Source organism: Culex pipiens, chromosome 3 (assembly GCF_016801865.2).
Source record: "Culex pipiens pallens isolate TS chromosome 3, TS_CPP_V2, whole genome shotgun sequence".
NCBI classification, from domain to species: Eukaryota; Metazoa; Arthropoda; class Insecta; order Diptera; family Culicidae; genus Culex; species Culex pipiens.
This window is the reverse complement of record NC_068939.1, coordinates 66,582,581-66,606,190: the sequence shown is the minus strand read 5'-3', so window position 1 is coordinate 66,606,190 and position 23,610 is coordinate 66,582,581. Positions and strand designations below refer to the sequence as shown.

Below are 23,610 nucleotides of genomic sequence, written 5' to 3'. Positions count from 1 at the left end.
CCATCGGATTTTTTGCTGTGACATTGAAATGCTTCGATATGTATTAGGTGACGAACCCCGCAGCTGTTGCAATTTAATCGTTCATTACAATTTGTATCATTTTCAAGTAATAGCAATTTCAAGCCTAATTTATGGATAAAACAGGTAATTAATTAGTTTTAAAAAATAGTTAATCTTTTCACTTCTGTTTTTTTTTTTTTTTTTTTGATTATCTGAGAAAATTATTTATAATTTTGGTTTTGGGTGATGAGTTACAGCTTTTCAAAGTGTCTTGTCAATGAATGAGCAATCTAATTAAGCTTATACAAAAAGTCTTGGACTCACCTTCAAATTTAACTATTAAATTTGAAAATCCAAAAAACCTCATAGCAGTGGACTGTTTTTATTTTCTTTATGTGTATTTTTTTTCGGAAAACCCTCCAATTTCTCGAACACAGCAATATCAAAATTACGATTTTTTTTAAATACGCCGCTCTCAAATGTCATTCTCGAGTGCAGTTGGCTCAATATACACAAAAATGGCTTATATAAGTGTTAGGTAACATGTCTACAAAGTTTTATCGAAATCGGAAAGGGTCTGTTAAAAAGTAAAAAGTAAGTAAGCATTTTTTTGTGTTGTATACATCTCAAATTTTCAGAAAAAGCTTATTGAGCTTTCAATTTCTATGAACTACTTACCGAGAATTGAAAGATATTCAATCTAGTGTATCACACAAATGAAGACTTAATTTTTTCGGATAAGAAACAAAAACTATTTTCCGTGAACAAATTGTATTTACATGATTTAATGACTTCAATAGCTTGGAATATTTACACGTACACAAATATCTTTTTATAACAATATTTCGACTTACATCAATGCTTATTCGTAGCACAAATTTAAAATCTGTACTTCTCCTAAATTCGGCTCACAACAGATAAATAATAAAATTCAACTAAAATTTCGACATCGACATTGCTGCTGCTGCCAATCACTCGCACTCTTCCCCCTACGCCCAGTTCAAGTTTCAAATCTTTGGTTTATTTTTTTCAATCAATTTTCCACCAATCTCGTTAAACGACTCTCACTTTCTAGCAATCATCAAGCATTGGACTGCTTCCTCCCGGCGGCAGGTGCAACAATGATTGCATTCCCATATGTTACACCATCAGATTGATCAGATTCACTGCAAAGTTAAGGTTGTGATTAGGTTTAGCGAGAAAGTTAACTACAATGCTTTAATTTACCGTGCGAATTGAACATGGACGGTGGCTTGCCCATGCCACTGTCGTTATCACTGAGGCTCGTGTTGCTGTTGTTGTTGAGATCCTGCCTCAGCGCGCTGAACATCGCCGAACCGTGAACGTCTCGTGGAACTGCGAAGGGAAAACGGTGGCATTTCTTGAGCTAGCAGAACCAAATTGACGCTGGTCAACACTTACTGTGGGTGTGCTTTTTCTGGCGCGCCCTCGAGTTCTGGAACCACACCTGGGTGACCCTTTTGCTGAGTCCCGTCAGCTGGGCTATCCGCTCCAGATCTTGCCCGTCCGGGTTGCTGTCGATCTGGAAGTTGGCCTGCAGGATGTGAAGCTGCTCCTCGGTGAACGTCGTCCGTACCCGCTTGGACTTGTTCTTGTTGAAGCCGTCGGTGCTGCAACCATCTACCACACAAAACATTCAAAGTTACACTAAATTGATCCATAGTCAGACCCCGTAAAGACCCCTCCAACCAAACTCACCATCACTGGAGTTGGAAGCTTCGTCGCCCGTGTCCTGGTAGTGGATCTTGCACATGACCTTGTCGTCGATCAGCGCAAACTGCTCCCCCGTCGAAAGCTGCCGGCCGCACGTGTCACAGGAAAAGCACGCCAGGTGGAACACCAGATCGCGGGCCTTCCGTACCCAGTCCGAGGGGGCGATCGAGCGGCTGCACTTGGAGCACTTGGCGCCGAAGGTTCTGTGCAAGGGGGAGAGAGGAAGAGTGTGAATGGAGTTTGAAAGATTTTTTTAAAGAATGATTTAGGTCGAATGGATGAAAAGTCGAAAGTGGTCAAAAGGTCGAATTGATGCACTCAAAAAAATGAGTTCGCGTAAACGTGAACAGAGTTCATGCCAACGGGAACCAGGAAAAAAACTGTTCACTTTCATAGTGCAATGGGACATGTTTTTATAAACGAGCAGAAGAGTAATTCCATTTATATTGACGAGATTTTTGATTTTGTTATTTTATTCGAATGAAACTTTATCCATGCACATTCCCTATGGCAAAAGAAACAATTTTGCATCATTAATTTTTCCATAAAAGAATTCATATGATTTTGCGGGCGTGGGGAATTTTCTTATCGATTTTTGTGTCTTGGGCAAAGTTGTAGGTTATTATTTGGAATTTTCAGTAAAATAAAGGTACATGGAAAAAAATCCCGTTATTTAATTACATTTTATATCAGTAAAATTTGAATTATCAAAACAATAGGCATTGTTGGAATTCGAGCGAGAAGAAGGAAAGCATTTCTCGCTCGCGAACGAGGGAGAGAACTTGTAGTACTTTTCTCTTCTCGCTCGCGCTCGCATTTTCGTTCGCGTTCTCGCTCTCGCCGCGAGCGCTCGCAAGCGCCTCGTGCTAGCCGTTCGCCCCAAGCTAGCAATTTGTTTATCAGGCTTATGAATACGGACCAGGCGATGGTATAGAGGTGTAACTTCAATCGCTGTGTTGTTTTTTGTTCGTTTCTAACACATTCAACTTCTCGCGAACGGGCAATTCTGGCTCGCGAGAAAGCCCGTTCGCGAGCGGAGGAGAGAACGGGCAATCGGTGAGTTTCTCTCGGCAGCTCGAGACTCGCGGCGAGAACTCGAGAGAGAAAAAATTTTCTCGCGAGAGCGCGATAATACCAACACTGGTTCTAGGGCACTTTAAAAAGCATCTTTTGCACTAGAGATGAGGATGGTGCAAAATCTTGTACCGAAGATACAAATTTATGAATAAATTGTGATTGTAGGAAAACATGCAAAATATTGTCAAACAAAATTTCTAAAATCATTTTTAAGACGTAAATTCAAATTTTCAATGCAAAGGGTAAGGTTCACCGTTTCAAGTAAGAGACAAAAAATATATTTTTTTACAATTTAAAAATACTTTGTAAAAAAAAAGTACACAAGCAAAAATATTTTCTCAAAATTCCTGCAATTTTCCATTATTTGACGAACTGTTGGATGTTGCGATAAAGCCCATTAAAATTGAAATTTTGAGAAAAAATAATTTTGTCTTCCTCTACATAAATATCATACAATTATAAAAGAGCTGGTAAAGAAGTTCGAAAAATTGATAACACGTTCAATAAAATTAGACATGAAATTTGAAATGAAAACAAAACACACAAAAATATTATAAAAACAAAACAGACTATTTTCAAAATATTTATGTTAAATATTTTTTCATAAAACATTTTAAAGAACTTTATATGTTGGAAAGAATGGAAAAACTTACAAAGATTTTCCCCTAGCAACAATAAATGAGTTTTGAAAAAATAAAAACAGGTTTTAAAAATGTCCGAGTCTTTATTCACTTTTTTAGAAACTGCGCTGCCCAATTACTTCGAAAGGATATGGAGCAATTCCAGCTCAAATCAGGAATTTTTCTGGCACTTTTGTACCCGACCCTCTCCGATTTCAATGAAACTTTTTAGAAATGTTATCCTAGGCCTATATAAGCCATTTTTGTGTATATGGAGCCAATTGTACTCGAAAATGACATTTGAGAAGGGCGTAAGTAATTTAAATATTTTTGTATTTTGTAATTTAAAAATTACTGTAACTCAAAGCCGTTGCATCGTACCAAAAAGTGGTCAAAGACAAAATTGTAGGAAAATGGACGGGCCACTGAAAGAAAAATACACGCCACATCCATGAGATTTTTCAATTTTTAAGTTTAAAAGTTAAATTTGAAGGTGATGTTACGATTTTTTTTCGTTCAAAATTTTTGAGGAAATAGCCTAAAATGTTACAAAAAGACTCATGAAAAATGCAGGATGGTTTGTCTCTCCTAAAAAAATACAAAAATCATTTATTAAAAATGATTTTTCGAAAAGTGTTCTAAACGTCAAAAGTTTCAAAAACTGATAGTGATAGTCGATTCCCCAGACAATTTTACATAAAAGTCTCCATATTGACCATTGTCCTATGTCCAATCCTTGTAAAGATACAGCGATTTTAAAAATAAAAATGTAGTAAAAATAGGTTTTTTGGTGATTTTTGGCAATTTCTATATGATAGACTTGATTTTTCAAACTCGTAAATATTTTTAACGGAAAGCTCGTCAAATTTCCCATAAGTTTGCCTACATCTTTAACCGAGTTATAATTTTTTTTATCAATACTGATTTTTTAAAAAAATTGGAATATTGGTCGCAAAAATTTATCAACTTCATTTTTCGATGTAATCGGAAAGTACTTTAGTGAAATTTTGATTAAGTGCACCGTTTATATCCATTATCAGGTAACAATTTTGAAATAGTTGGAGTTATTCATTTCTTAAAATAAGTGCCCATATTTGCCCACTCTTGAAAAAAAAAATTAAAAGCTGCGAAAATTCTATATGTTTTTCATTTTTGAACTTTGTTGATACGACCCTTAGTTGCTGAGATATTGCCATACAAAGATTTGAAAACAGGAAAATTTATTTTTTTCTAAGTCCAAACAACCCACAATTTTCTAATGTCGATCTCTCAGCAACTAATGGTCCAATTTTCAATGTTAAGATATGAAACATTGGTGAAATTGTCCAATCTTTTCGATAACATTATTTATATTTTTTTAAATCAAGACTAGCATTTAAAAGAGGGCCAAAAATTTAATATTAATTTAATAAAAGAGGGCCAACAATTTAATATTATTACGCTCTTTTAAAATGTTAGTCTTGGATTAAAAATTTTGCAAAAATTTTTTTCGAAACGATCGGATTTTCGGAATGTTTCATATTTTAACATTGTAAATCAGACCATTAGTTGCTGAGATATCGACATTAGAAAATTGTGGTTTGTTTGGGTGATACTTAGAAAACATCAATTTTCCTGTTTGCACTAATTTAAAAAAATGAATAACTGCGACTGTTTTCAAAAAACTTACCTAAAAATGGCTATAACTTGAAAACGGTGCACTTTATCCAAATTTCGCTGAAGTACTTTTTGATTGCAAATTTGATTTTACATCAAAATATCAAGTTGGAAATTTTTTGCGACCGAATTTTCATTTTTTTGAAAAAAATCAGTATTCATTTAAAAAAATCATAACTCGGTCAAAGATTTTTTGCACCATCTGGAAATCTCTGAAAAGTTGGCATTTAATGTCCCATAAAACATATAAAATATCCGTAGTAACAGTTCAATAGGGCGAATCTGCGTTTGTAAACAAGCAGTCTATCCCTTTTGCTCAAGTGACAGTTCACGTCAAGTAAGAGGGGGATAGACTGCTTGTTTACAAACGCAGATTCGCCCTATTGAACTGTTACTACGGATATAGTGTTTTTTTGCAAATCAAGTTTTAGTGAGAAAAAGTTCAATAAAAAATCACCATATTTTTTACCGTGTATCATTTTTTTTCAGTGTAGTCCTCATCAAAACCTACAAATTTGCCGAAGACACCAAATCGATCAAAAAATTCCTTAAAAAGAAACAGATTTTCAAATTTTCATAAATCATTTTTGTATGGACAGCTGCTAAATTTGTATGGAAAATTACATGGACAAACTAATGATGCAAAATGGCTTCTTTGGGCATACCAAAGGCACCAAAAAAGTTTCAACCGGATTAAAATATACAAAAATTAAAATTAAAGAAAAAAGACCGATTTCGTAGAAAATTGCTCAGAAACAAAATTAATAATCTAGTAGAATGAAACGCACCATTATGACAGAACATCATTTCTTATATAAGAATGGTGGTTATATATCAAACGTTAGAGGCTTTTCAAATGTAAGATGCTAAACGCAATTTCAAATTAAATAATCTCTTGTATCCATTTTGTATTTAATTCAACTTAGAACGATGATCCAAATCAGCAATATTATAGAAAAAAAGTATACATTACAGTCAGTGGGGGTGACTATGGATAAAAAAACGATACACCTTTCGTAATTTCTTAATAACAAAAACAATTTATTTAACATCGAAAATCTTTTAACGTAGATTTGATAGTTTACCAACCTTTTTCCAAAATATGGTAGAATTTGATGAACATTACCTGACCCAATCTCACCCATTAGAGGGGGTGACATTGAGTCAAATGAAACTAAAATGATGCTCAAATACAAAGATATGGTCAAAACATTTTGGTACTTTTCGAGCAATTCCAACAAAAATCTTGAAAAGATTATTTTTTGAGAGGTCAAAATCTGCCTCAACTTAAGACAGTTGCCAAAATGACAGGATTGGTTATAGAAACGAGATTTTTTTCAGCTTATCAATCTTTAGATGTCCCCTACACAACCCTTTTAACAGATAAAGTTTCATTGAAAAAAACCTGAGAAATGGTAAAATCCGCAAAAAATCGCTTTGACCCAAAGTCACCCCCACTTACGGTAGTTAAATCGATTCAAACCAACAAAACATTAGCACGATAATTCGATCTTGTTGTAATATGCAAATTTTTCGATTCAGAAGCAGAGGTTTACAGCAAACATTTCTGCCAACACATTCATGTTTGTGTCCAACACAAAGTCCTGAAGCATGTTCCACAGCTAACATGTGGCAGTAGCAGCGAAATTCCAAACAACGGTCAACCAGACTGGAAAATGTCCCTTGAAACCAGGAACGAAAACAATTCCCCTCCCCGTGCCGTGCAACTTTTGTACGAGCGTTTCCCTCAATTAAAATTAAATAAATAACAGACGGAATAAATATAAGCAAAAAAGCGCGAGTCGCGCGCGCGAGCCCGCTGACTTTAAACAAGATTTGCAAAGGAGAGTGAAAGAAGTAAAATTGGCAATGAATAAGCAGCACGTCCAGGAGACAAACTTTAACAATAATGAAACTGATAATTAAAAACGAGTTGAGGAAGGGAATGAGAACCAAACCTAGACAAGTTGTATAATTTACTCATATTATTTTATGGAAAGTCGATTTAAAGAACAATTTTTGTAGCCGGTATTGCGTTTCGTCTATTTATGCAAAAAGGTGATCTATTTTTTATTCATAAAAAATGTTTTCAGAAGTTGCTTCAGAATATTAACATTTCTAGATTACTTTTTCAAAACAACTAATATGCCACGGGTTTCCTATGTACATAGGACCTTTTGAAAAAGTAAGCGAGATTTAAAAGAATACACAGTTCATAGGTCAGTTCGAAGCATTATCGACTATTACTGCCAGTGATTGATGTCTCAATGACGAATGAACCATTTGTTTTAGACGTTTTCACTATCTGCCATCAATTACGAAGCACGTGTCTGGTGTAGGTTAATTGAGATTTTACTTTCTTGCGTGAGACACCACCATTTCACAAACCTAGTTCCCACTAAGTCGCAGCCCCAATCGCCAAAACTATTTAAGCGCTTTAGGAACATTAATAACTGGAAACTAATACCCATGAGTCGAGAGCCAAGGCAAACACACAAAAACCACCGCGAGTCGATCGTCGTCAGTCATAACTCACAAAAACAGATGACCCTGCCCGGGAAGAGGAGAGACCCTTCAAAGTGACCACACCGGACCCCGAAGTGAGATATTTCCATCAATAACTCAAAAAACGGCTACAAAACGGCGAAAAAAAGTGACATGCAAAGGCAAAAATAAAATAAGTCCAACTCTTTCGCCCCTCGCCTCTGGTGTGGTGAATTCGTGTGATATGTTCGTGCTTTATTGATCGAAGGAAATTAATCATTCTACCGGGGCTTATAAAGTGGAATAATTTATTGATATTCGTTTCCCCCGGGCTCTCGCGCGGGGCTCTGTTGTTGATCGTTCATATACGGATCTCGGCTTTTTTTTCGCCGGTCTTGCTGAAAATGGGTACACATTCCTTCTCACGTGCAGTGCGCCAGGTCGAGAGTCACGGGCGGGCTACCCCACCGGGCACCCTTCCCCGATTGTTGTCCCTCAGTCCTCCCACTAAAAGATTACCAGTGACGTTCCAGATGAAAAGTCAGGGAAAGATGTTCTTTTTTTCTGAAAACAGTTTATTCCATCAATAATAAATAAAAAAAATAGAATAACTTTTCTATCTTTTTTTTTATGTATTTCTTCATATTTTTTTGTATTTCTATATGAGCCAATCCACCTCAGTCGTACACAGCAAAGTGCAAAATTGAAATCAACAAATTTACTTGTGGTATATAGCCCCAAATCAAGCGAGAATCTAAATTTTAAATTTCTAAGTCTAACCTTCAAAATCCAATATCTCGTGAACCAAAAAGAAAACATTCACCAAAATTAGGAAACCTTCGTAAAGTTTTCTCAGAACACGGTGGTTAAAACTTTAGTTTGTTATATCAATGTGTCAAAACTAGTTATGTGCAACTTTAGAATAGACCGCGTCAACAATTCTACATCCAATGTTCTTCTTAATGAGTCCTGGTCAAACTTTTTACGATGTGTGATTCCAGAGATATCGCAGTTTGGAGTGGAGAGTTTGGGGTGATTTTTTTCAAAATTTTCGCGAAAAAGACGAAACTTTGGATTTTTGTTTTTTAGTATTCTTAGGCTCCAATAACTATCTTTTGCCAATATGCAGTTTTCCATTTTACCCATTTGAAAGTATCTTTTTTCGATTTATTGCATGTTTTCAGATTAAAAAAAAATCTTATGCTAATACCGTTTGAGTCAGTCAAGTTAGGTAACAAAAATTACTGCATTGCAGAAATTTATCCCCAAATAACTACAAATTGGAAAAGTTGTGACAAAAAAAGAAACAAGTGTAATCATCAGTTCAAGAGTTTTTTTTTAAGTCCTGTTACAAATTTTGCATGTTTTCCTTTCTTGGTATTTTTTAAAACCCCTAACTTAAGGCAGCTTAAAAAAACCCAAAAAGCAAAAATTATGAATTTTGAACCTTTAGAAAATAACTCCAGAGTTGTGCCATCCACAAAAAAAAATTGAAGATTCCAAATCACAAAAAAAAAATCAAACAATATTCTCAACACATTATTTAATAACACTGCTAATCTGGAGTCAAAGTTAAATTAAAAAAAAAAACAACAAACAAACATTGAAAGCAAGACACAGCGAGTAATTTTGCGCATATTTTTCGTCGATACAAAATTGACAGTTCTCCTTACAAAAAAGGAATCTAAATATTCTAGGATTTATTTTTCAGAGTTGCATTTCTTTAAAAAGTTGTTTTTTGCAATTCCGTCGTGAAACTACTTAGGGGAACTATGCCCTTTCTCAGCCAATTTCTATTATCGGCCTATCAGCACTTTGATCATTAATTACAGCTTTTATAAAGTGTTTTTGACTGTCCCAAAGTAATAAATAGCTCAAATAAAAGTGAGCAAGCAACTCTCCATTGTTGATACATCTGAAAATGTTGATTTAATAGCGAAAAACGGCAAAAGTGATGAGAATTGGTCGAATGGCTTTGAGTGATTAAAATGGGTATATTTCCCCTACTTTTCTTGTCATTCTTGAACGACGAAATAGTCTACTTTTCTGTAACAAAAATAACAGAATCGAAATGAGTGATGAAAAGTTAAACTTTTCAGCACTTGTTTCGAAAAGTCACACTTTTCAACATTTTTTAGATTTAAACGATTTATTGACAAAATACATGAATTTGACTTAAAATTTAACTCAATTGGTGTTTTTCGGAATTGCAAAAAATATTTTATGGAACTCGTTGCTAAACTTGATTTTTTCAGCACTCTTTGTATTTATCCAACTCGGTGATCCTCGTTGGATAAATGTACGACTCGTGCTGGAAAAATCCTCTTTTTGCAACTTGTTGCATAAACTACTATTTTAAACTAAAAAAAATATTTAAAAAAAACAAAAAAAAATACCTAATAGTAACCATAACTAGAAAATGGCAAATTTAATCTTAAACAAAATTTAAAGTTCTTTTCTGTTCTGCAAACTTAACTTTGCTTCAAAAAAAAATTTTTTTTTTGTCTGGATTTTGAATATTAAAAAAACACTATTTATTCAAAAATGCATATATCTGGTGACGAATGACCATCACAGGTTAAAGTTACCTTTAATTATTAAACAACAGCATATCTCCTTATCTTTTTTTTCCCATAAATCATTTAAAACAAAAATACGAACATAAGAAGATACGTTTTTCGAGAATTTCGGATTTTTGTTTTTCGTTTACAGCTCATACTCGATTATACAAATGCCTCGGAAAAATCGAGTCACGAAAAAATATTTTTTTTCGTTGTCTTACTTTTAAGGTAAAAAGTATGACTAAAACTACTCTAATTTGGAAATTTTAAATCCAAGATGGCGGTGATAAAAAATATTATAAAAAATACATTTATTAGTTTTTAAGGCAGTCAACGATTCAAATTTGATTAAAATGGGGTCGCGGAATTTGTATTGGATTTTAACCCTCTACAATCCAACCCCACCTTAAGACGGGCTTCGATTTAAAAAATCTCAGAAAATCAATTTTTGAACAAATTTTTGATCTTTCAAAAGCATTGGAAAAACGAACTCTTAAAATTTTAGAAAATTTAAAGGTTGGAATTTTTACTTGTTTTATGTGACTTTGCCAATGTTTTTAAAAAATGTAATTTTTTCTGGGGTCAATTTTGGCTGTGTATTTTTCCTATATTTTAAGCAAAAAGAAGTATGCAGTAATTTTTGTAGTGTCCCAGACTATGCCTCTATGCATTTTTTTACAAATCAAATGATAATGGTGCCATTCTATAGCAGAAAATGTGAAAAATAAGCAAAAAATTTTAAAAAGTGACTGTAAAAACATGAAAATATTAGATAGGCAAAATGTAATGAAAGAAGGTTGTAGAATAGGTCAAATACTACCAAAAACAAACGTAAACTAAACAAGATAAATGCAAATTTAAATACTAAAAATGAAACAAGAAAAACATAAAACAGAGGTAAAGTTTTTCGTAGTACAAAAGATGCTCAAAAAAACCTCTTTAAACACGAGAAAAAAAATGGTGATTTGATTATCTGAAGTCTGATAAACACTAGCGTGGCTCACGGATATATGAAAAAGACAAAAGTGTTCAATTTCGAACGCCTCGCCCGGAATTTTGTAGCATTATAGCCCCAGAAGCTAGCCTGAAATTTTGAGCGCATTAGGTTAAGGTTTAGTACTTCCACCATTGGCCTGAAGTTAGTATTGAACTTCTAAAAATTTACTATAGGAAATTTTCACTTTTAACCTCATCTTAGAGAAAATTTCCCAAAACCCAATCAAATTTTCCTATTCTCAAGTTTCTTATAGGTTTTGATCCGGGGAACAACTTTGTAGAACATCGCAAAGCGCTAGGGATTGATCCCGAAAAGATACAGGATATTTTTTGGAGTTTGGAAAACAAATTTAACGTGCTCTAAAAATTTGCCTGTATCTTTCCGGGATTAATTCCTAGCGCTTTATGATGTTCTACAAAGTTGTTCCCCGGATCAAAACCTATAAGAAACCTCTATTTTGAGAAAAAATCATAGGGCATAGGAAAACTTTCTCGAAGAAGAGTTAAAAAGTTGAAAATGAATAAATTAAATTTATTGGAATTTCTTAATAACTTCAGGTCAAAAGTGGAACTACATATCATTAACCAAATGCGCTGAAAATTTCAGGCTAGCTTCTGGGGCTATAATGCTACAAAATTCCGGGCGAGGCGTTCGAAATTGAACACTTTTGTCTTTTTCATATATCCGTGAGCCACGCTAATAAACACCCTGGGATAATAAAACTTCGGATCGAGCATTGCAAACTTTAAATTAAATTAGTCAAAAAATTAAAGTGAAAAAAATATAGCATTCAATTATCTTTTTTTCTAAATATTTCATTATTCTTTTTGAAAACTTGTTTAAAAAACTACAATCTTTTTATAATCTAAAAATAAGAACGCCACTGTCCATCGATCGAACCTTCCCCTTCTCTCCCACTCCCTCTTCCATGCCTGTTGGTTCAATTCTCCCGCGCAAAGGATTATTAATCTTCCGCGGTTTAGTGTACCCTTTTGATGTGTGTTTATGCTCTCGGGGGTATGATCGAGAGTGCACAGTGCACGGACACATACCGCCTGCACACCGTCAATGAAGTTCTCTCTTAATCGCGCACCAGCAAGGAAGGTGTGTGTGTGTCTCGTTGTGTGCGATCTCAATAACTTCTCTATGAAAAACGAGCTCGAGCTGTGATGACTGGGGGTGGGAGGAGGATTGGTGCTGGGAAGGGGATCGAAGGACAGTGGATAAGCCCTGCCAGCCGAGTGACTTGTTTTGACAGTTATTTATTTATTCGAAAATGAAATTATTATATCAAACTATTTTATCTGACGTTTATTCAATAAATGTTATTGGATTCCAGACGGGGTTTATGCGCAGAGTGAGGCCACATGATGACTGCAGGATTTTCAGTCTGTTGTTTAGCGTGTCTGCAGATGTGTTGTGTTTTGCAGACCTTGAACTTTTATGATTACATGGAGATTGCAACTCAATCTTTCTTCGAAGAATAATGGTTTCAATTCAATTTTCGGAAATCGTAGTATAATTTATTAAGCATGTTGATATCTTTGTGAACAAATTTGATGTTTGTTTTAACCAGTCACTTATCTTTGATTAATTACCGTAACTAGAAGTAGATACCTACAAAACACATCGCAAAGCAACAAAACATTGCGTGCAAGAATGCATGTACTGCTCATAAAACCAAATTGACACCACATCGTATAAATCTCGTGGCTCTAAACAACAAGAATGTTGCACGATCTTCAACCCGCGCGTATGATAAATGCAACACCGATATGTGCAACACGATACCACATCTTCGAGGCGCTTATCATTCGCTAATCTACACGGTCTGCAGATCTGCGCAGCAGCCCAGAAGAAGTCGTTAAAATTTATTTAAGCAAGAGCAAGAGAGGAAAAAACTGCAGCGGAAACACCAATATGCCTGTCGTCTGCGTAGTCGCACTATAAATCATAACACACTCGTAACAGAGGAATTACACGGCGCAATACAAAACACATTTATCACTCAATGTGGCATCACTCAACTGGTTCTCGGGACGCGGATTTTTTTTTATCGTCGGAGTAAGTCGGTCAGCTTGACCAAGTGGCCATTTATTCTGGCACCTTGCCGAATATAGCGCCGCTGGTGAAGTTCGAGTTCTTTTTGGGATTGCCCGAGCAATGGATATTGATTGATCTTTGACAACCCGGGCCGTATAGTAATTGCACTCTAATTTTGCTTGCAGCTTCCAATTGCAGGTCTACAATGACGCTGAACTTGAACCTCGCGAAGATCTAATCTCAAGTCCAGAACACATGCAATACCTGTGTACCACACTTGCAACATCCTCAAACCCGCGTGCGGGAACATTAAATTTGCTGTTTTTATTTTATCGAACACACATTCTGGTTCTTCCCGGGTGATTGCATTCAAACATAAGCTGCTTACACCACACTCTGCTGAATGAGTTGCTACAATCGATGCAGAGAAGTGCAAGTAAAAAATAAATAAAATAAAATAAACTGCGATTGCACATGTGCATTCGCATTAGTGATGCTTCTGGGTGCACTGCACAGCACATGGAACAGCGGATCGTGGCGCACTGAGAATTCCTGAGATCCAGCACGGTTGCAGCAAGGAACAGCAAGAACGTGGAACAGTGGGACAAATTGAAAAAGAATGATTCTATACTTATTCGCAAATCGGCTTTCTTTGAATTTGGATACATTCTATATGTCAAAATAAAATCATTTTGAATCATTATCATTCCAAACACCAAATTTCAAAGAGTATAAAAAATGTTACAATAATCTCGAAAATCTTATGAGTAACTCTCTACGAAATCGGCCGATTTCAACCATTTTTTTTTTGTATTTTTTGATTTGGCTCAAACCTTGTGGGGGCATTTCCTATGAAAAAAACAAAACAAATTTGACGTAATTTTTTAATGTAAAATTGAATTTCCAATCGAAAAGTACTATACAGATTTTTGACAAAGGACTTTGTCTTAAAGCTCTATCTGCGGTGTCAATGCAAAATTTTTCGAAAATGTAGCGTTACCGTCGCAAGCCCTCGGCGTGACATTCTATTTCTGTTGCGTAGATGCCGTGAAAACTATTTAAGCTAAAAGTTAGCCTCTGGAGGATTTAGTGTCCATCAGACTTTCATCAAAGACGGACCTTACGTTGGGAATTTTATTGCTCACATACACACACACGCAGGTGGTGCACGAACTTGAGAGGAGGTCCAAGAAGTTATTGACGGTAGCAATTTGGTAGGATATCGGCCACACCCGGAGTGGCCAGTGCCCTGTGGGAAGGTTCTACCGGGAGGACATTTACGGAACTATACAAATTTGGGCAATATGGGTATCAAAATTCATGGTTTTTGATACTGGTAATGAAAATGACCATTTTGGCAGGATTGGCCACACCCGGAGTGGCCAGTGCCCTGTGGGAAGGTTCTACCGGGAGGACATTTACGGAACCATACAAATTTGGGCAATATGGGTATCAAAATTCATGGTTTTTGATACTGGTAATGAAAATGACCATTTTGGCAGAATTGGCCACACCCGGAGTGGCCAGTGCCCTGTGGGAAGGTTCTACCGGGAGGACATTTACGGAACCATACAAATTTGGGCAATATGGGTATCAAAATTCATGGTTTTTGATACTGGTAATGAAAATGACCATTTTGGCAGGATTGGCCACACCCGGAGTGGCCAGTGCCCTGTGGGAAGGTTCTACCGGGAGGACATTTACGGAACCATACAAATTTGGGCAATATGGGTATCAAAATTCATGGTTTTTGATACTGGTAATGAAAATGACCATTTTGGCAGGATTGGCCACACCCGGAGTGGCCAGTGCCCTGTGGGAAGGTTCTACCGGGAGGACATTTACGGAACCATACAAATTTGGGCAATATGGGTATCAAAATTCATGGTTTTTGATACTGGTAATGAAAATGACCATTTTGGCAGGATTGGCCACACCCGGAGTGGCCAGTGCCCTGTGGGAAGGTTCTACCGGAAGGACATTTACGGAACCATACAAATTTGGGCAATATGGGTATCAAAATTCATGGTTTTTGATACTGGTAATGAAAATGACCATTTTGGCAGGATTGGTCACACCCGGAGTGGCCAGTGCCCTGTGGGAAGGTTCTACCGGGAGGACATTTACGGAACCATACAAATTTGGGCAATATGGGTATCAAAATTCATGGTTTTTGATACTGGTAAAGAAAATGACCATTTTGGCAGGATTGGCCACACTCGGAGTGGCCATTGCTCTGAGGGAAGGTTCCACCGGGAGGACATTTACGGAACCATACAAATTTGGCAATATGGGTATCAAAATTCATGGTTTTTGATACTGGTATTGAAAATGACCATTTTGGCAGGATTGGCCACACCCGGAGTGGCCATTGCCCTAAGGGAAGGTTCTACCGGGAGGACATTTACGGAACCATACAAATTTGGGCAATATGGGTATCAAAATTCATGGTTTTTGATACTGGTAATGAAAATGGCCATTTTGGCAGGATTGGCCACACCCGGAGTGGCCATTGCCCTGAGGGAAGGTTCTACCGGGAGGACATTTACGGAACCATACAAATTTGGGCAATATGGGTATCAAAATTCATGGTTTTTGATACTGGTAATGAAAATGACCATTTTGGCAGGATTGGCCACACTCGGAGTGGCCATTGCTCTGAGAGAAGGTTCTACCGGGAGTACATTTACGGAACCATACAAATTTGGCAATATGGGTATCAAAATTCATGGTTTTTGATACTGGTAATGAAAATTACCATTTTGGCAGGATTGGCCACACCCGGAGTGGCCATTGCCCTGAGGGAAGGTTCTACCGGGAGGACATTTACGGAACCATACGAATTGGGGCAATATGGGTATCAAAATTCATGGTTTTTGATACTGGTGATGAAAATGGCCATTTTGGCAGAATTGGCCACACCCGGAGTGGCCAGTGCCCTGAGGGAAGGTTCTACCGGGAGGACATTTACGGAACCATACGACTTGGGGCAATATGCGTATCAAAATTCATGGTTTTTGATACTGGTGATGAAAATGGCCATTTTGGCAGGATTGGCCACACTCGGAGTGGCCATTGCCCTGAGGGAAGGTTCTACCGGGAGGACACTTACGGAACCATACAAATTTGGGCAATATGGGTATCAAAATTCATGGTTTTTGATACTGGTAATGAAAATGACCATTTTTGCAGGATTGGCCACACCCGGAGTGGCCATTGCCCTCGGGAAGGTTCTACCGGGGGGACATTAATCGAACCATACGACTTAGGGCAATATAGGTATCAAAATTCATGGTTTTTGAAACTGGTAATGAAAATGGCCATTTTGACCGGATTGGCCACACCCGGATTGGCCACACCCGTAGTGGCCAAACCATGAATTTTGATACCCATATTGCCCTAAGTCGTATGGTTCGATTAATGTCCCCCCGGTAGAACCTTCCCGAGGGCACTGGCCACTCCGGGTGTGGCCAATCCAGTCAAAATGCCCATTTTCATTACCAGTTTCAAAAACCATGAATTTTGATACCCATATTGCCCCAAGTCGTATGGTTCGATTAATGTCCCCCCGGTAGAACCTTCCCGAGGGCACTGGCCACTCCGGGTGTGGCCAATCCAGTCAAAATGGCCATTTTCATTACCAGTTTCAAAAACCATGAATTTTGATACCCATATTGCCCCAAGTCGTATGGTTCGATTAATGTCCCCCCAGTAGAACCTTCCCGAGGGCACTGGCCACTCCGGGTGTGGCCAATCCAGTCAAAATGGCCATTTTCAATACCAGTTTCAAAAACCATGAATTTTGATACCCATATTGCCCCAAGTCGTATGGTTCGATTAATGTCCCCCCGGTAGAACCTTCCCGAGGGCACTGGCCACGCCGGGTGTGGCCAATCCAGTCAAAATGGCCATTTTCATTACCAGTTTCAAAAACCATGAATTTTGATACCCAGATTGCCCAAATTTGTATGGTTCCGTAAATGTCCTCCTGACCGGATTGGCCACACCCGGATTGGCCACACCCGTAGTGGCCAAACCATGAATTTTGATACCCATATTGCCCTAAGTCGTATGGTTCGATTAATGTCCCCCCGGTAGAACCTTCCCGAGGGCACTGGCCACTCCAGGTGTGGCCAATCCAGTCAAAATGGCCATTTTCATTACCAGTTTCAAAAACCATGAATTTTGATACCCATATTGCCCCAAGTCGTATGGTTCGATTAATGTCCCCCCGGTAGAACCTTCCCGAGGGCACTGGCCACTCCGGGTGTGGCCAATCCAGTCAAAATGGCCATTTTCAATACCAGTTTCAAAAACCATGAATTTTGATACCCATATTGCCCCAAGTCGTATGGTTCGATTAATGTCCCCCCGGTAGAACCTTCCCGAGGGCAATGGCCACTCCGGGTGTGGCCAATCCTGCCAAAATGGTCATTTTCATTACCAGTATCAAAAACCATGAATTTTGATACCCATATTGCCCAAATTTGTATGGTTCCGTAAATGTCCTCCCGGTAGAACCTTCCCTCAGGGCAATGGCCACTCCGGGTGTGGCCAATCCTGCCAAAATGGCCATTTTCATTACCAGTATCAAAAACCATGAATTTTGATACCCATATTGCCCAAATTTGTATGGTTCCGTAAATGTCCTCCTGACCGGATTGGCCACACCCGGATTGGCCACACCCGTAGTGGCCAAACCATGAATTTTGATACCCATATTGCCCTAAGTCGTATGGTTCGATTAATGTCCCCCCGGTAGAACCTTCCCGAGGGCACTGGCCACTCCAGGTGTGGCCAATCCAGTCAAAATGGCCATTTTCATTACCAGTTTCAAAAACCATGAATTTTGATACCCATATTGCCCCAAGTCGTATGGTTCGATTAATGTCCCCCCGGTAGAACCTTCCCGAGGGCACTGGCCACTCCGGGTGTGGCCAATCCAGTCAAAATGGCCATTTTCATTACCAGTTTCAAAAACCATGAATTTTGATACCCATATTGCCCCAAGTCGTATGGTTCGATTAATGTCCCCCCAGTAGAACCTTCCCGAGGGCACTGGCCACTCCGGGTGTGGCCAATCCAGTCAAAATGCCCATTTTCATTACCAGTTTCAAAAACCATGAATTTTGATACCCATATTGCCCCAAGTCGTATGGTTCGATTAATGTCCCCCCGGTAGAACCTTCCCGAGGGCACTGGCCACTCCGGGTGTGGCCAATCCAGTCAAAATGGCCATTTTCATTACCAGTTTCAAAAACCATGAATTTTGAAACCAATATTGCCCTAAGTCGTATGGTTCGATTAATGTCCCCCCGGTAGAACCTTCCCGAGGGCAATGGCCACTCCGGGTGTGGCCAATCCTGCCAAAATGGTCATTTTCATTACCAGTATCAAAAACCATGAATTTTGATACCCATATTGCCCAAATTTGTATGGTTCCGTAAATGTCCTCCCGGTAGAACCTTCCCTCAGGGCAATGGCCACTCCGGGTGTGGCCAATCCTGCCAAAATGGCCATTTTCATTACCAGTATCAAAAACCATGAATTTTGATACCCATATTGCCCAAATTTGTATGGTTCCGTAAATGTCCTCCTGACCGGATTGGCCACACCCGGATTGGCCACACCCGTAGTGGCCAAACCATGAATTTTGATACCCATATTGCCCTAAGTCGTATGGTTCGATTAATGTCCCCCCGGTAGAACCTTCCCGAGGGCACTGGCCACTCCAGGTGTGGCCAATCCAGTCAAAATGGCCATTTTCATTACCAGTTTCAAAAACCATGAATTTTGATACCCATATTGCCCCAAGTCGTATGGTTCGATTAATGTCCCCCCGGTAGAACCTTCCCGAGGGCACTGGCCACTCCGGGTGTGGCCAATCCAGTCAAAATGGCCATTTTCATTACCAGTTTCAAAAACCATGAATTTTGATACCCATATTGCCCCAAGTCGTATGGTTCGATTAATGTCCCCCCAGTAGAACCTTCCCGAGGGCACTGGCCACTCCGGGTGTGGCCAATCCAGTCAAAATGCCCATTTTCATTACCAGTTTCAAAAACCATGAATTTTGATACCCATATTGCCCCAAGTCGTATGGTTCGATTAATGTCCCCCCGGTAGAACCTTCCCGAGGGCACTGGCCACTCCGGGTGTGGCCAATCCAGTCAAAATGGCCATTTTCATTACCAGTTTCAAAAACCATGAATTTTGAAACCAATATTGCCCTAAGTCGTATGGTTCGATTAATGTCCCCCCGGTAGAACCTTCCCGAGGGCAATGGCCACTCCGGGTGTGGCCAATCCTGCCAAAATGGTCATTTTCATTACCAGTATCAAAAACCATGAATTTTGATACCCATATTGCCCAAATTTGTATGGTTCCGTAAATGTCCTCCCGGTAGAACCTTCCCTCAGGGCAATGGCCACTCCGGGTGTGGCCAATCCTGCCAAAATGGCCATTTTCATTACCAGTATCAAAAACCATGAATTTTGATACCCATATTGCCCAAATTTGTATGGTTCCGTAAATGTCCTTCCGGTAGAACCTTCCCTTAGGGCAATGGCCACTCCGGGTGTGGCCAATCCTGCCAAAATGGTCATTTTCATTACCAGTATCAAAAACCATGAATTTTGATACCCATATTGCCCAAATTTGTATGGTTCCGTAAATGTCCCCCCAGTAGAACCTTCCCGAGGGCACTGGCCACTCCGGGTGTGGCCAATCCAGTCAAAATGGCCATTTTCAATACCAGTTTCAAAAACCATGAATTTTGATACCCATATTGCCCCAAGTCGTATGGTTCGATTAATGTCCCCCCGGTAGAACCTTCCCGAGGGCACTGACCACTCCGGGTGTGGCCAATCCAGTCAAAATGGCCATTTTCATTACCAGTTTCAAAAACCATGAATTTTGATACCCATATTGCCCCAAGTCGTATGGTTCGATTAATGTCCCCCCAGTAGAACCTTCCCGAGGGCACTGGCCACTCCGGGTGTGGCCAATCCGGTCAAAATGGCCATTTTCATTACCAGTTTCAAAAACCATGAATTTTGATACCTATATTGCCCTAAGTCGTATGGTTCGATTAATGTCCCCCCGGTAGAACCTTCCCGAGGGCACTGGCCACTCCGGGTGTGGCCAATCCAGTCAAAATGGCCATTTTCAATACCAGTTTCAAAAACCATGAATTTTGATACCCATATTGCCCCAAGTCGTATGGTTCGATTAATGTCCCCCCGGTAGAACCTTCCCGAGGGCACTGGCCACTCCGGGTGTGGCCAATCCAGTCAAAATGCCCATTTTCATTACCAGTTTCAAAATCCATGTATTTTGATACCCATATTGCCCCAAGTCGTATGGTTCGATTAATGTCCCCCCAGTAGAACCTTCCCGAGGGCACTGGCCACTCCGGGTGTGGCCAATATCCTATAAATGTGGTCCCAAGCCCATTGCCCCAAATCATTCTGGTCCGGTGACCGTCCTTACAATCTTCATAAGAACAGAATTCCTCCCAATTTAGTGCACAAACTGTGTCTTTCAATGTGTGCGTGTGTGTGTGTGAGCAATAAAATTACCACCGTCGATCCGTCTCTGACGGATTTTCGGTCAAAACTATCTGTTCAGAGGCTATCTGTTAGCTTATATAGTCCGCATGAAATGTGGCAACAATGGTGCAACATTCTCGCGTGACAGTTCCAAGAAAGCAGGAGACGAGGCAAAATTTGCACAATGTTGCCACATTTCATGCGAACTATATAAGCTAACAGATAGCCTCTGAACAGATAGTTTTGACCGAAAATCCGTCAGAGACGGATCGACGGTGGTAATTTTATTGCTCACACACACACACACGCACACATTGAAAGACACAGTTTGTGCACTAAATTGGGAGGAATTCTGTTCTTATGAAGATTGTAAGGACGGTCACCGGACCAGAATGATTTGGGGCAATGGGCTTGAGACCACATTTATAGGATATTGGCCACACCCGGAGTGGCCAGTGCCCTCGGGAAGGTTCTACTGGGGGGACATTAATCGAACCATACGACTTGGGGCAATATGGGTATCAAAATACATGGATTTTGAAACTGGTAATGAAAATGGGCATTTTGACTGGATTGGCCACACCCGGAGTGGCCAGTGCCCTCGGGAAGGTTCTACTGGGGGGACATTAATCGAACCTTACGACTTGGGGCAATATGGGTATCAAAATTCATGGTTTTTGAAACTGGTAATGAAAATGGGCATTTTGACTGGATTGGCCACACCCGGAGTGGCCAGTGCCCTCGGGAAGGTTCTACCGGGGGACATTAATCGAACCATACGACTTAGGGCAATATAGGTATCAAAATTCATGGTTTTTGAAACTGGTAATGAAAATGGCCATTTTGACTGGATTGGCCACACCCGGAGTGGCCAGTGCCCTCGGGAAGGTTCTACCGGGGGGACATTAATCGAACCATACGACTTAGGGCAATATAGGTATCAAAATTCATGGTTTTTGAAACTGGTAATGAAAATGGCCATTTTGACTGGATTGGCCACACCCGGAGTGGCCAGTGCCCTCGGGAAGGTTCTACTGGGGGGACATTAATCGAACCATACGACTTGGGGCAATATGGGTATCAAAATTCATGGTTTTTGAAACTGGTAATGAAAATGGGCATTTTGACTGGATTGGCCACACCCGGAGTGGCCAGTGCCCTCGGGAAGGTTCTACCGGGGGGACATTAATCGAACCATACGACTTAGGGCAATATAGGTATCAAAATTCATGGTTTTTGAAACTGGTAATGAAAATGGCCATTTTGACTGGATTGGCCACACCCGGAGTGGCCAGTGCCCTCGGGAAGGTTCTACTGGGGGGACATTAATCGAACCATACGACTTGGGGCAATATGGGTATCAAAATTCATGGTTTTTGAAACTGGTAATGAAAATGGGCATTTTGACTGGATTGGCCACACCCGGAGTGGCCAGTGCCCTCGGGAAGGTTCTACTGGGGGGACATTAATCGAACCATACGACTTGGGGCAATATGGGTATCAAAATACATGGATTTTGAAACTGGTAATGAAAATGGGCATTTTGACTGGATTGGCCACACCCGGAGTGGCCAGTGCCCTCGGGAAGGTTCTACCGGGGGGACATTAATCGAACCATACGACTTGGGGCAATATGGGTATCAAAATTCATGGTTTTTGAAACTGGTAATGAAAATGGGCATTTTGACTGGATTGGCCACACCCGGAGTGGCCAGTGCCCTCGGGAAGGTTCTACCGGGGGGACATTAATCGAACCATACGACTTGGGGCAATATGGGTATCAAAATTCATGGTTTTTGAAACTGGTAATGAAAATGGGCATTTTGACTGGATTGGCCACACCCGGAGTGGCCAGTGCCCTCGGGAAGGTTCTACCGGGGGGACATTAATCGAACCATACGACTTAGGGCAATATAGGTATCAAAATTCATGGTTTTTGAAACTGGTAATGAAAATGGGCATTTTGACTGGATTGGCCACACCCGGAGTGGCCAGTGCCCTCGGGAAGGTTCTACTGGGGGGACATTAATCGAACCTTACGACTTGGGGCAATATGGGTATCAAAATTCATGGTTTTTGAAACTGGTAATGAAAATGGGCATTTTGACTGGATTGGCCACACCCGGAGTGGCCAGTGCCCTCGGGAAGGTTCTACCGGGGGGACATTAATCGAACCATACGACTTGGGGCAATATGGGTATCAAAATTCATGGTTTTTGAAACTGGTATTGAAAATGGCCATTTTGACTGGATTGGCCACACCCTGAGTGGCCAGTGCCCTCGGGAAGGTTCTACCGGGGGGACATTAATCGAACCATACGACTTGGGGCAATATGGGTATCAAAATTCATGGTTTTTGAAACTGGTATTGAAAATGGCCATTTTGACTGGATTGGCCACACCCGGAGTGGCCAGTGCCCTCGGGAAGGTTCTACCGGGGGGACATTAATCGAACCATACGACTTGGGGCAATATGGGTATCAAAATTCATGGTTTTTGAAACTGGTAATGAAAATGGGCATTTTGACTGGATTGGCCACACCCGGAGTGGCCAGTGCCCTCGGGAAGGTTCTACCGGGGGGACATTAATCGAACCATACGACTTAGGGCAATATAGGTATCAAAATTCATGGTTTTTGAAACTGGTAATGAAAATGGGCATTTTGACTGGATTGGCCACACCCGGAGTGGCCAGTGCCCTCGGGAAGGTTCTACCAGGGGGACATTAATCGAACCATACGACTTGGGGCAATATGGGTATCAAAATTCATGGTTTTTGAAACTGGTAATGAAAATGGGCATTTTGACTGGATTGGCCACACCCGGAGTGGCCAGTGCCCTCGGGAAGGTTCTACCGGGGGGACATTAATCGAACCATACGACTTAGG

At 39.9% G+C, this 23,610-nt stretch overlaps 1 protein-coding gene across 1 annotated transcript in view; it reads right to left on the bottom strand.

The window, feature by feature from the left end:
• Positions 1-760: 760 nt before the first annotated feature.
• The window catches only part of LOC120423513 (LIM/homeobox protein Awh-like), a 121,396-nt gene continuing 98,546 nt past the window's right edge, over positions 761-23,610 (bottom strand). The window contains exons 3-6 of the mRNA XM_039587356.2: positions 1,720-1,937; positions 1,423-1,641; positions 1,228-1,356; positions 761-1,166 (exon numbers count right to left, since the gene is read on the bottom strand). Coding sequence (XP_039443290.1) covers positions 1,141-1,166; positions 1,228-1,356; positions 1,423-1,641; positions 1,720-1,937 — 592 coding nt within the window. The 3' untranslated portion in view covers positions 761-1,140. The remainder of the gene's footprint in view (positions 1,167-1,227; positions 1,357-1,422; positions 1,642-1,719; positions 1,938-23,610) is intronic.